The sequence below is a fragment of the Oryzias latipes genome, chromosome 17 (genome assembly GCF_053564925.1).
Source record: "Oryzias latipes strain Hd-rR chromosome 17, Olatipes_Hd-rR_3.1".
In the NCBI taxonomy this organism is placed as follows: domain Eukaryota; kingdom Metazoa; phylum Chordata; class Actinopteri; order Beloniformes; family Adrianichthyidae; genus Oryzias; species Oryzias latipes.
The window spans coordinates 17779275-17793527 of record NC_136253.1 but is presented as its reverse complement, the minus strand read 5'-3'; the positions used below and the strand labels follow the sequence as shown (position 1 = coordinate 17793527).

The 14253-nt window shown below is 36.6% G+C and overlaps 2 protein-coding genes across 2 annotated transcripts; one reads left to right on the top strand and one right to left on the bottom strand.

Moving 5' to 3' along the window:
• The first annotated feature begins 111 nt into the window (after nt 1–111).
• Nucleotides 112–3299, top strand: sec22ba (SEC22 homolog B, vesicle trafficking protein a). The gene is made up of 5 exons (XM_004078887.5): nt 112–358; nt 1519–1628; nt 1703–1863; nt 1940–2086; nt 2160–3299. The coding sequence occupies exons 1-5, from the start codon at nt 161–163 to the stop codon at nt 2312–2314; spliced, it is 771 nt and encodes a 256-aa protein (XP_004078935.2). The 5' UTR covers nt 112–160; the 3' UTR covers nt 2315–3299.
• A 337-nt stretch (nt 3300–3636) lies between these two features.
• Nucleotides 3637–8188, bottom strand: cahz (carbonic anhydrase). Its single transcript, XM_023964792.2, has 7 exons — nt 7977–8188; nt 6771–6968; nt 5649–5767; nt 5250–5342; nt 5060–5122; nt 4773–4928; nt 3637–3775 (listed from the first exon to the last, which is right to left on the bottom strand). The coding sequence occupies exons 1-7, from the start codon at nt 8008–8010 to the stop codon at nt 3656–3658; spliced, it is 783 nt and encodes a 260-aa protein (XP_023820560.1). The 5' UTR covers nt 8011–8188; the 3' UTR covers nt 3637–3655.
• Between the last annotated feature and the right edge of the window lie 6065 nt (nt 8189–14253).

Sequence of the window (14253 nt, the reverse complement as noted above, 5' to 3'; positions counted from 1 at the left end):
CTTGTTATCGATGATTGCTAGGAGTGGTGTGAAGACAAAAAATTTATATCTGTGACGTTTGTTAGTCTTAAAATCAGAAGGAGTTTGTTAAACCTGAGCGGGCTCGATTACATATAAATGTATCACATTGGGGAAAAAAAGTACAGCTCGATTTAGTTGTATGTTGCTACTCGGACAGAAATCTTCGACGGACCACACACTTCAACCCTATCGCCGATACAAACAAGGAGAAAATAAACAATATTGTTTAGTAGTTTGCAAAAACAGGCTGGTCTCGTTCAGTATGATCTTACTAACGATGATCGCTCGAGTAGCAGACGGGCTTCCATTGGCGGCATCCATCCAGGAAGACGAGCAGGTATGATCATGAATTATCGGTATCGGAGAGCTGAGCACCAAAAAACCCCACAAAAAAGTTTGGTTTGTTTGTTCCATTGATTCATTTGTGTTCAAAACGAAGGGAAAAAATAAAGACTGCTTTAGTTTAAAATAGTAAAAATTTTATTTACTCTTTCTTTCCCTGTGACGAGCTGTCGTGATAAAAAAAAGGAAAGTACTTAGAGCACAATTAACCAATTATGTGTGATCTGCAAACATCACGTTTCCAGAAATCCTGACCGACTCATTTCTTTATTTTATTTATTTATTTCTGCATTACCCGACTTTGAATCCCCCAGAGACTAGGACGTGGAAGAACTGTAGTGTCATCACAGACACAATGGGCTTGACCCGAGGATCGCCCCGCCCATTTGGTCATTCTGGTTTTCAGCATTTGTGTGTCCAGTATCGAAAATTATTGAAAGATATCGAAAGTAATGAACATTTCTGAAAATGCTTTGACATTTAGTTTGTCTTAAAAAGGTCAATAAACGAAATTAAAGAGATATGGAAGAAGATTTGTCAGAACGGTAAAGAATGTTCTCAGATATGAATTATGATTATGGCTAGATTCAGCCTAGACCTCCATGAATGAAAGATATTTTAAGATAAAGCGCTTTATTGTATTTTGAATTGCAGGAAACCTTTAAAAAGGTTTTGAGCAAATTCAAGAAAAAGGAGTTACAGAAATTCAAACTAGCTAAGTAACTAAGTAACTAACCCCCTTCATGTTTTATGTTGCTGGTTTGCAACGCACCATTAAATGAACATTAATTTAACATCACTTTGAACGGCAAAAACATTGACGAATGTATATTTTTGTTTATTTGGAAATTAGGTCAAGCGTGAAGGCGTTGCATGAAAATAATAACCTACAATGAAAACACAATTCAGTTACATTTGATCAATATTGACAAGATTTTTAGAAATATTCAAATGCTTATATTAAGGATAGATTCGAAAACGCCATTATTAGTATTATTTTTAGATTCTGAAGTTTTTTTTTATTTTTTGGAAGAACTCTGCATCTCTGGTTTTTCAGGAAGTTATTATCATTGCTGTGCAGTAAAATCATTGTGCTTTTGTGCATGTTGAATCCCAGCTGGTGTAGTCTTCTCAGCATTTGTTTCCCCCCCTCAGTCCGGCAGAGACCTGCAGCAGCAGCAGAGTCAGGCCAAACAGCTCTTCCGTAAGCTGAATGCTAACAGTCCAGAGCGGTGCACCCTGGAGGCCGGGAGCATGAACTTTCAGTGAGAAAATCCCTTTCCTTTTCTTTTCTTTTTTTTATGACATAAATTAATAGTAATTTGGATTTTTTTTCCAGTTACCTGATAGCCCAGGGTATATGTTACCTGTCCCTGTGTGAGGCTAAGTTCCCTAAAAAGATGGCTTTCGCCTTCCTTGAAGACCTCCACAATGAGTTCCATGAGCAGTATGGAAAAAGAGCGTCCACAGTGACAAGACCGTACTCCTTCATTGAGTTTGGTATGGATGGGATGGGGTAAACAATCTCTACTTTCTTCCAGACTGAACGCAACTTTGACATCTTGCGTTCTTCCAGATACATTTATCCAGAAAAAGAAGAAGTCATACGTAGACATCAGGACCCGGAGGAACTTGGGTAGCGTCAGCACAGAGCTGCAGGATGTGCAGAGAATCATGGTGACAAATATTGAGGAGGTCCTGCAAAGAGGAGAGGCTCTTTCTTGTGCGTTTCCTTGAAATATTTGTGTTAGATCTTGGGTTGAGTAAGTGACACTAAAGTTTTGTGGTTCTTTCAGCTCTGGACACAAAAGCCAGCCACCTGTCAGACCTGTCCCAGAAATACCGCAGTGACGCCAAATACCTCAACACTCGATCCACTTATGCGAAGGTGGCAGCCGTGGCTGTGGTCTTCATCACACTCATCATCTATGTGCGGTTTTACTGGCTCTAATGGATGCACAAACCAGAACTGTGGTTATCCGTATTTTTTTTCTTTCTTTTTTTGTTGGTCCAGTCATTTCTATTGAGGTGGTTGAACTGTTTACTGACGTGAAGAATATGGAGTCTGATGTTCAGAAATCCTCTCGTACGCTGTTACATCGTCTATTGTTAATGTATTTGGAGAGAAGAAACGCAATTTAAAAAATAAAACAAATTATGGTAAAGAAACGTAGTTTTCCTCTAAATTTTGAATTATAATTTATTCATAAATTCATCACTGTGATCGTCTTAAGGCATAAAGAATGTAGTTGAGTTACAAGATCAAAATAGAAAAATGAAGACTTGTTGTTTTTTAATAAAATATTTCCTGAACAAATCTTAGTGTGTTTAAAACCATAGCAGCTCCTTTATTTATTTTTATTTCAGTTATTTTTTACAGTAAAGTTTGTGTTTTTGTTTCAGCACAAGCTCGTTTTGCTTTGTTCGGCATCAAATATGTCAATGTTTTTAGATGTTTTTTTTAAGAAATAATTTTTTACAAGTTTTGTATTTGTCTTTTGCTTTCTCAGGGTTTTTGAATCTCAGTTTTGTTATATATATAAAAAACAAAATTAAAACAGATGCAAATGGTTGGTTTGAGTTTTTATTGCTGGAATGATATTTCAGTGATGAAAATCCCAACAATTATACGCTGTGATGGCAGTAAGACGATAAGAGGTCAAAGCTGGATTCCCGAAACCACATCATGAGAGACTTTAAAAAAAATCTATTAAAGTTTGCATATATTGAAAAAAAAGGGGGACACTAATTTCTAATAGAAATTAGATTAGCTATGCTCCTCTTTCTTCCATTGGTCCTAATGATAAGTAAACACACTGGTGTTCTTAAATTCCTTTTCTGTCACAGCAATTAAGCACATTCAGTCTGTCACCAAGAAACAAAAATCTTTCTGTATAAAATTTTCAAAATAAAAGCTTTTGCCAAAAGGGAAAGAAGGATTTGTTTTAATCAATGAGGGGAATTTCAAAAATGTATCTTCCTCATTAGGATTTCAAATGAGCAAGCTTTATTGGCTGCATACTGCTCACCGAAAGCATTTTTTTAAAACCTAGTGCAACTTTAAATAAAAAGAAAAGTTTCCAAAGTTTTGAATTGATAATACTTTTTAATTAGGAAAGATTTGTGTGCAGTCTAAATGACACGGGGAAAGAAATATTTTTAAAATTGTTCTGGAAGTTTTTCTAAAGGGGAGTGTAATACAATTCAAAGTGAGACTAAAGAAGTTGCATGTGTGGAAAACATTTCAAATAAAACATTCATCAAGCAGCGGGAAACTTGAAGGAAGGCGTGTTTATTTAAAGGAAGCCCGGACCCGACGACCCTTGAGGAGCTGAGGAGGTCTGAAGTTGTCCACCATGTTGCACAGAGGTTCTCCGTCCCCAGTGAAGAGGAGGCTGCGGAACTTAGCCATCTAGTGAAACAAAACAGAAGTAAAGAAGCAATTAACCACACTTTATTGCTTCACAATCAGTGGAAATCATTTACAATAGAAAATTTATTAATTGGATGAATAAAAGTCAAGAAAACCGCCAATAAAATCATCATCAGTATAAAGGTTTGCAATATCAGTGTGTGATGTGTGGAGCTTGTGTGAAAAAAAATGGTTCTTCTGTCTGTCAGGACAAGACAAATACACACACACACACATATTTAGTGAGCCAAAAAGTAGAAGCCAGCCAAAAAGAGTAAACAATGTAATATAATGTACATTATACATGTACAATGTATTATACTGTACACCTGAAAAACATGAATTGTGAAACATTTGGAGAATCTCTTGTTAGTGTGAAGCTTAGTTAGTCATTTTAGCTACTCCCCTCAGCAAAGAACTCAGTGCTTTGCTCGTGTGGTTTTGGCTTCAGGTTTGACAGCAGATGCCGGTCCTGATTCAACCTTGTGCATTTACTTAGACTTGGGACTGACACCTGGAAACACTGGAAAGTGTCACCATGTGGTTGCAGTAGATGAAAGTACCTGGTTGTCCTGGTCTCCCATCCCAGAATTAACCAGACTTACTACTGCTTATCTGTTGAGCTGTGTCCAGAGCACCACAGCTCTAGCTCTACGGTGTAGTGATGTTGATCAGCAGGAAAAAAGGCTTTTCCCTGCCTTTTTATTTATTTTTTTACTCTCTACGTACAGCTTGTTATGTGCAATACTTCCCCCCAATGGACAGTTGTTGGAACTGCACATTTTTCCTGTCCTATTAGCTCTGCTTCAGTTTTCCTAGTGCATCCTAATGTGTTTCAACTTTACAAGAAAACCTTTGATGTAAAAGCAGAATTTGAAATATAATCTGAATCTTTGGTGGCTGAACCCTGGAATTATTTTTTTCTTCACCTGACTGAAGTTTTTTACATACAAACTTACTTTGTGTGTTGGTCAAGTGTTAATAGTAACTTGACTACCTGAGCAGGGCTGACGCTGATTTGCTCTTTAAGAACAATCCAGGTGACACTCTCCAAGAGGGGCGGGGTTGTCAAAGAGCCGTCGTAAGTCCAATAGTCCAGTGAACCCGGAAGAAGAGTCTTTGGGTCAAAGTTGGCAAAGACGTTCTGCTTTCCCTATGGACATTCATGGAAATGACAATGGAAAGAAGGAGCAAGTAAAGAAAGATGAAAGAAAACTATGTCGGTTTGATACTTTAAATCTCATAAAACTTTCACTGCATTGATCATGCTGGCATTCAGCAAACCTTGGTCTTGATAGCATCCAGTGCGTCCAGAACCTTCTGGAGCTTGGGATTGGCAGCACCGATCTAAGGGATTTTAAAAATTAATTTCCAGATTCACTGTTAATTATTTGTCTAATCTGTCTTAAATCTTGAAGACGTCAATATCTGAGGCCTTCTTCCAAGCTGAGGGTGTTGAGGTAGGAATTCTCACCTTAAGAAAGACCCCCACCACAGCCAGGCCATCAGGCTTGTCTGCAGCCTCTCCAAAGCTGGCATATTTGGTGTTCCAGTGCACCAGGTGAAGCTAAAAACCAAAAAAGGAGTCTCTCAGCTGGGCAGCATTAACAGATCACCAAACGATTGAACTGTACGAGTCCACCAATCTAAAAACTAAACCCCAAATTGATTTAATATTTTATGTGTTAATCTTTTTAAAAACTGTTTTAATGACAGTTTACTCAACCGATTGGCCATGTAATCCCAAGAAAAGTCAATTTAGTAAAAGGCTTATGTTTCATTACGACCTCATGTGTCTTTTTTCATTTTTAGGACAAGCAGAGGTCCATCAGTCTGAGGTGCAGTCAGGGAAGTGCAGATGCCGCGTTTATACCTCACAAGGAAACGTGATGCCATTGATGGTGTGCTCTGAGCCCCTTTCATCACTGGCTCCCCAGTGGAAATGAAACTGCTTCAAACGATAGGTTCCAGAGATGGGACCTCCTGTCAGAGCTGGTCGTGGAAACACAACAACATGACTGTAGATGCAGTCAGGAAGGCACAGCTGCTTGTTAAACTCATGCAATAGAAGAATATAAATGCATCCTTAAGAGTTATTTAGTTCTAAATGCCTGATGTTGGATTTGTAAATATTACTTTGTCTATTGAAATAATTGGTTTTACAATACTTGCATTTGTGAATTGATAGATTCTAAACACAAAAGGATTTTTTCTCTTCATCTTCCTAAAGTGAGTCAGGACTTTAACAGTAATGTAATGAAACTACGTGTTGCTGTTGATCTTGGTATTGTTAGTTATAATCAAATGTTTCTTTGAAATATTTCTATAAAGTGTTTTTTTTTCTGTCTTTTACTAAGCTTTGTTTTTTTTTTTTTAGCAAATACCCAACAGCTTTGTAAACAAATGTGTTTTTATGAGGATTTGGGTTTACATTTTTTTTTTGGACAGTGATTTTTTTTTAGCACCTTAATAGTAAATGTTTACCTTATAATAAATAGTAATAGTTTCTTTACCACATTTCTTTAAGCCTCGTGATGTTTGTTCATAAGGTAGGTTAATGTAGGTTAAATGTTGATTATGAAGAAAAGAGCAAATATGAATGTTTCCTAAAAGGTAAGTTGTTTAAGAAGCGAGTATCAATCCCATAATTCATCATTCGTGCGCCCTGCTGGCTGACAGTTGGACAAACCTCGCCTATGACAGGGCGAGGCTGCAAGCGTCTGTTAACCGTCAGATAAAGTTTCAAATTTGATAAAAGGACAAATGGGAGAGGACGTCATTGGACTGTTTTCGTTGCAGAAAGTCAGAACGTCTGTGTCAAGATTTCTATAATTATTTTCTAAATGGAGTCAAGTAAATAAATGGGAAAAAAAAACAACATGTTAATACATAATAGTACATCAGGGAAATACTAAAACTCTAATAAAAAAATCCAACTTCAACAACGATTATGAATGTATTTAAAAACAGAAATAGGGAGCTGAGCAGTTCTTACTGGAGCTGTCGGTGTCATCCACAAAGTCCACCTGGAAGGAATGTCCATTGTTGAGGATGCCCTTAGCGTCTCTGGCGTCGTACCTGATTTTCAGGGGCTTCAGAGAGGGGTCAAACTGGGCCTCCTTGGGGACGATGTTGATGGGAGACTGTCTGGGCCCACTAGCTAGAGGAAAGTTTTCTGCCCAGGTTTCAGGTCCTTCAGATGAAACAATGGAAAAAAAACAAGACAAAGGATAAGAACAAACAATCCAACTTACAAAAGTGCTTACATTTTTTTTTCATCTTTAACATTCAGTTGGAAAAACAAATTTATAGGCTTTAACAATGACTTAAAATGTGACTTCTGTAAAAGCAAAGAAGAATAAAAAATTACACCTTTCTTGACCAAAGGGGAATGAATCATAAACCACTTTTACATAAAAAAACTCTCTTTAAATTCAAACTAATGCATTTGTGTGAAGAAAAATATTTTAAAAGACAACAGATTAAGAATTATTGATGAATAAGATTAAATAGTTTTCAGTCAAGTAGAACATTTAAGATGTGCAGAGTCAATAATTTATGCTTCCTACAGATCTTGGCTTTTTACATCTCTAAATTGCTTTTTCTTTTTTATTTGTGCAAAAATGTTTTTCCTTTTTTATTTTTTAGCTTTGCAAAGCTCATTTATGCTGCAAACTGATTTTATAACATGCATCAAACAAATGTTGAAGGGATTTTTGAAAAATTCAATAATATCTTTTCTAAGTAGCTTCTTGATTAATTGCAAATTAAAGTGCATTTAGTGTTTCGGTTGACAAAATACTAAAATGTTTATTTTTACTGTTTTTCTAACATAGGTTACCTAACTGTTTTTGTGTATTTTTAACATGTTTTAAAAAACGCACGCTGCATGTCACGCGCATTTTTCGTTGCTTCGTATAACAGGCAAATTTATTTTGAATTTCAAACTTAAATCGTTTGTTTAAAGCTATTTTTAGATCACTTTTAATATTATAAATTGCGCACAGCCTAGGTTTAAGATAAAAACTATTATAGAACCACTTAAAATCTATACGTTTTTGCAAACAAATAATCACTGATATTTCCATTTACCATTTTATGAAGTAAGAATAACATTTCAGATAAAAATCTCGTCAACAAGAAAAATAATACAGTAATAATAAGCGAGGAAGACTGTGAAGCAGAAAGCCACGTGTCTTACCGTCAGATGGACCGTAACCCCACGCGTGAGACATGCCTGTCTGCTATGTCAGTCCGAACAGCCAACGGAGAGGAAACTGCGCAGAATCCGTGTTGGCGACCCTTTATAGTGGCTCCGGCTGAGGGGCCTGGTTTGCTCGAAGGGTCCTCTGTCAGTCTGCAGATAAGGACAAGCATGCAGCACCTTTCCTCCACCCCACCTCTCTGCCTTCCATCCATCCATCCATCCATCCATCCATCCATCCATCAATTTTTTGCAACAGTGTTATGCTGTGAGAAGTGTGCAGCACTGGTCTGGATGGATTGTTTTCTCTGCTCTTGGTCAGGATTGTCCTTCATCTGAAATTTGTATTTTGGGCAATACTCCCCTGAAATGCCCCCCCCCCCCCCCCCCCCGCTTTCTTGAGCCCCCCACCCCCCAACCCGCATTGTCTGTTTTACATAGACAAGAAGGAAGGAAAAGCCAGAACACACTCACATAACCCCTCTTGTTAAAGTAAAATATGTCCAACCCAAGAGGCCCTCAGCTCTCATCTGTCTGCCTAGCTGTTGGACAGGACAAGTTAAAAAAAAAAAAAAAAAAAAAAAAGAACACACTCACAAATTTGACCAAAATATAATATAAATTTGAGTTGCATTTGAGGGATTTAGATTTTCTGTGTTCTATTTGTGTGTTTAGCTTTTCTCAAAAGTGTAAACAATACAATAAATAATTTTTATAAACTGAAATTTATAATTCCTCCTTTGATGAATCTGACTGCTGGTATGCAATTCCTATAACACAAAGTCTTGCTTATTAGATGGAAACGCATACAACATCCCATGATTTTAGCCCCGAATCCTTCAGTGACAACCTGCAGCAGGGCTCGTTCTTTCTGACTCAAAATATTCTTAGATGAATATGGTTGAATAAAAAAAAATCCACAATGTTTGTACATTTTGTAGAAAATGTAACAAAAAGAAGATGTATTTTTTAATTTCCAGTTTAATCCTCCAATTGAATATTTAACCGTTTGGGTTGTGTCAAAAGTGTTGCTGTATCTAAACTCAACTTACAAACGTTTTCAAAAGCAGCTGCAGAATTTGAGACACTGGTGTATTTTGCAATACTTAGAAAATTATAGCAGCGTTTACTTGCATTCCAAGATTTCAAATGTGTTTATTAGAAGTTGTAAGTTGTTTGAGTTTATTTATGAAATTATCATAGTAATCAAAACACATATAAAACATTATCAGATAAATCAATTAAAGCAAGTTATTTTACAATTTCAATGTAATTTAAAAAAGGAGTGCAGAAACAAAAATTGGAAACAATTTTGAAAAAGTAAAATTTAAAATAGAATTTACTTATTTGTGAATTTCGTTAATTTTATATTTAAAATGCATTAATGAATAGTGGTTATTAAAAAGAAACATTTCAATAAATTGAGCAAGCCAATTTCTTTACTAAGTAAAAAAGTAGAAGCAATCTTACAATTAAATCTTATTATTAAACTAATTGAGTTATGAATTAAATGCTAAATTAATCCATTTTTGTTGAATTTTAATTTTTAAGGTTTTATAGCTTTTCTAACTCTTACTAACTCATTTAATAATCCCATTTAACAATTTATCACATATAATATCAACAAATTAATACATAATATTACAAAATCTAGTTAATATCATATTATTAAAATACATTGAATAAATAAAACAACAGCTATTTTTTATTCATTTCATTTTGTTTATTTGTGGTTATGAAGGATTTGTGCAATTTACATTGGTGATTTAAAATATCCTATTTTTTCATATATTCTTGATAACTTGTATTTATTTCAATAGTTAATAAAGTAACAGAAATAATATATCATGTTCTTGTGTTTATATGGATGAGTCCTTGAGGGGGTGGGATATGGGGTGTCTAGTTTTTCGCTCTGGGTACCAAACTTGCCAGGAATACCTCTGATCCTTCTTCTACGTTGGTCCAGGCTGCTTCTGTGCTGAGTCTGACCCCAAGCGGCAAAGAAAGGTCTGCTGTTTTCAAGAATTATATTTTTTTGTGCTCTCGCTTGTGTCAAATCCACTCCGTGCTCTCAACACAAACCAACCAAACACCATCTTGGAGCAGAAAATCCCCCCATAAACATGCTGACATGAAGTCTCGATCCCCTCACCTCAGGGATGGTATACGCCGTGTTGACTGAGCCAAAGATGGTGGTCAAGGGTTTATGTGACAAAAACTCTCAGGATTCATGCAGAATCCCTCCACCTCAGTTTGCTGAACGATTCTGTTTTCAAAGGATTTACTGAGAAAGATAGTGTTGGCTCTCAAAATCCAAACAAACCCTACTGGAATCTTAGGATTATGCAGCAGACAAACACTCAAAAATGTGAGTTTGTGTGTGAAATCTGGTGCTGATGTTGGTAAAGGTTCCCTCCATCTGTTCAAGATTTGAGTCAAACATGAGGATTACAGCAGCAGCACAGTCAGTGAATGTTTAGAAGATGTAATGTGCATACGTTGTTTGGTCCAAAACCCACCCTAGACACAGCCATATCCAGTTCATTGAGTAACTGCAGTTTAGAAAACTAATGTAAAAGCTGGGAAAGGAAATTAGGTTTTTCAATCTTTTGCTGTAAAAAAAAAATCAATCTTCAAAATGGAGCCTTTGTAACGTTACTTCTGGACTCCTGAATCTCCCTATAAACGAGTAAAGTACACTAAAATGCAATGCTCATCTTTCAAATCTGACAACATATTCATATGATACCATGTTATCTCCTGACTTCCTGTTTGTCTCAGGATTCATTTGATATATTTTATTTACCAACTGTTTTTGAAGCATTAAAAAATCCCGACTTTTGGGAGTTTAGACCTCTAACTAAGATCCAAAGTCTGACAAGATTCAGTCAGCCTCTACCCCTACAATAAAGCAGCTTCTTCCTAATGAAACTTGTGTTTTCAACATGTTTTTGTGGTATTTTTCTGATGATGGAGGACAGGTATAAGGAAAATATGCTGAAAATAGCATTTTTGAATATTTCTTTATTCAAATTGTTGTTGATCAGGAGCAGAAAAGAAATGTTAGAAAAAAGTGTATCTGTGACGTAGAAAATATGCTGGGAAGGGGCGCAAGCTCCCTGCTCTGCTCCATTCTGATGCATCCATTTGTAGACTACCAGACCCATGTATGTCTTTGTTATCCTCGTCTGAGCTGAAATCGGGCTCTAAACTGTACGACAGGATAGCTCCAGTACTGCTTGCCATTTTTGATGCACTGGTAATGTTAGGTGGGGGGTGTGAGGGACTGTAAGCTATCTGGAGAGCATGTAAACAGAGCACCCTCAGCAATGGGGAAGGGAAGTGGGGGCCCGATTGCTCATTGCCAACAGTCTTAGAGGCAAATTTCTAATGAACTACTGCTGCTATGCAGAAGCTATGTCCTAGAAAACGGCACGGGTTTTTCAATTTTTGGCTAAAAACATCATAATCATAGTTAAAAGACCACTGGGAACACTTTTACAATAGATCAAAAGATGACTGGAGTGGGTCCATAAATTGATGTCAACTAAAATAGGAAAACTATCTTCTTTTTGCTTTTGGTTTAAAATAATGCAAATCTGTAAACAGAGGATCTAAACATGGGAAATGTTGACTTTTTGGTTTTATATTCTGTAAAACAATGGCAAAGTTCTGTCTCTGGAAAGTTGTTGGAGTGAAATCACTGGGCAAAGATTTAAAGATTTACTAACGTTTAAACTGCTTCAAGTGAAAGTTTGGATCAGAGCAGATGCCTTTATAACTGTTTTAGACAAAACAAAGAGTCAAAGGTGGAAAAGCTCTGTATACAAAACTAGCATATCACCAGATATATGAAAACATGGCTGTTCCATGAAGCTCTTGTCTTTCAGTTTTCATGTGTTTTGAGCTTTTTCATTTAATTCATTAAAATAAATAAACATCAACTGAAAGTACACATTTTTAATATTTGCAGTCCAAACTTGTAAAAGTTTGACAAATTATTTAAAAAGGAGACAGCAGTTTATTTACAAAAGAACATCAGAAATAAATATTTCATCTGGAAAAATGTTGACTTTTTTGCACAAAACATATTTAATAGGATGTCTGCTAAAAACAGCTGGAACATGGGACTGCTTGTCATAGCATGAGTAGGATCTTCTTTTAGTCCCATTCTCATCTGACACGAGTTTCCAGCTGCTGGAGAGTCAGTGTTCATCCTTAGTGGGTTCTAATTTTTCCATTTTTATTTCTGCACACGTTCTATTTACACGAAAGCTGTGGACTGCAGGAAAGCACAGCACTCAATCTCAGAGCCATTTTGAAGTATATTGTTTGCCTGAAGAACAACACAATATGTTGCTGTGAAAACCTAAGCATGTATAACTCCTTACCTGCACATATGCACTTATAAACTTGAAGACCATGAAGGATGGTGGCTTTTGTACTGAACACTGATTCATTTATATTGAAAGGTCCATTGTGGTTACAGGATGAAGTGGACTCATAAACTCTTCATAAGTGGAAAAACTAAAGGAATAGAACCTGGAAATTATTGCAGAAAACAAAACCAAGCAATACTTGTACAGAGTAAATTATGAGGAGGTCAGCAGCAAACAGACCAGACAAGCACGGACGACTCATAAAATGTACCTCAAAAGGTGAACTAATAAGGTAAGTGCAGGCAAGATCCATCAGGGAGGAACCACCTGCACAGAAAAACAGAAGAAACCAGATTTTTATACATAATCCATAATGTCACCTATTGGATTTTCCCACAAGATTTGCTTGGTTGGTGGGTTTTCTCCCATCAACACTCTAGGAAATTGAAAATTAAGTGGTAAATATTATTTTGGATGTAAGATAGGACTCCAACATTGCTACCAGCCTCCAGAATACTTTTGAAGAACTGCAACATCTAATATTCCTAGTTTACATCACATTCAGCTGGATAGCTCAGTTGGTCAAGTGCAGGGTTCAATTCCCAGGGTGGGCAATAAACGTCATCAGTGTTTCCACCAAGTACCCAGATAAAATACCCATGTTACAAATGAACTTTGAAGAAAAACATCCTAAAACCACATTAAATTATATGAATAACAAATAAATGAAATACATTTTTCCTGTTGAGCAGAAACGTCCTCCTCTCTCCTTGGTTTCGTTTAAGCCAAACCTGCTGACGATGCACAGCAGGGAGGTATTCCAGGAAGCATGTTTAAACTACCCTGACTTTAATCCTGAACTCTGGCTAAAATCCGCCTGAACTTGCTTACTCTGGGTATGTTGGTTCCAAAAGAACAGATATGAGTTGGCGTAATTACACTCGACTTGGTAACCCTAGGTTAATGGGCGTGCACAGCAGGTACATAAAGACATTCTCAATGGATCGCTGATTTCCGGAGTCACCATGGATATGCGTGGTGAAAAAAAGAGCGCTATACTCCAGTGAGACGGAGTCTGAGATTTTAATGACGGCGTATGAAGATTATACGTCCATTAAAAAAGTAATACTGCTGCATCAGCAAAAGAAAGAGTTTCTGCTTGGAGAAAAAGAACGGACAAAGGAAACGCACGAGTTTCTGATCTTATTCTCATTGTGACACATATGTATATATAACCAACTTAAATTAATTCAAGTTGTTTCCCTTTTGGCTTTTCCCATCAGGGGTTGCCACAGGGAATGAGTCGCACGGTAAACTAGGCAATGTTTTACGCTGGATGCCTTTCCTGACCCAACCCTCTCAAGGCAACCAGGCCTGGGACTGGCACAGAAGCAGAGAAGGGAACAGGGAGCAGCCCGGAGTCGAACCCTGGTTTCATGGACGGAAGGCGCCGCAAACCAGCACGAGCTAAACCGGCTCCTCAGTTGGTAACAAGTAATTAAGTTAAATTTATCCAACTTAATTTCTTACGTCTATCCAACTCAATATTTTTTTACAACTCAAATTTACATATTTATCTAACTAAATGTCATATTAATCCAATTCAATTAAATTTTTTCCATCTTAATTTATTGTAATTGTTGAACTCTCATATGTCTAAATTTGATTCTGCAGACATTCTCATTTTTATAACAATAAAATGAATGAAACAATACAGATTTACATTTTGTAAGCACATATCATATCTCCGAATTTACAATTACTTCACTACACATAAACTCATCATCCTCTCCCTCCCTCTCACTCATGGTGCAGAAAGAATTAAATACAACAGTACAAATAATTAGGCAAAACACATTAAAACAGCTTGACAACTAAACACATTTGGTCAAAAA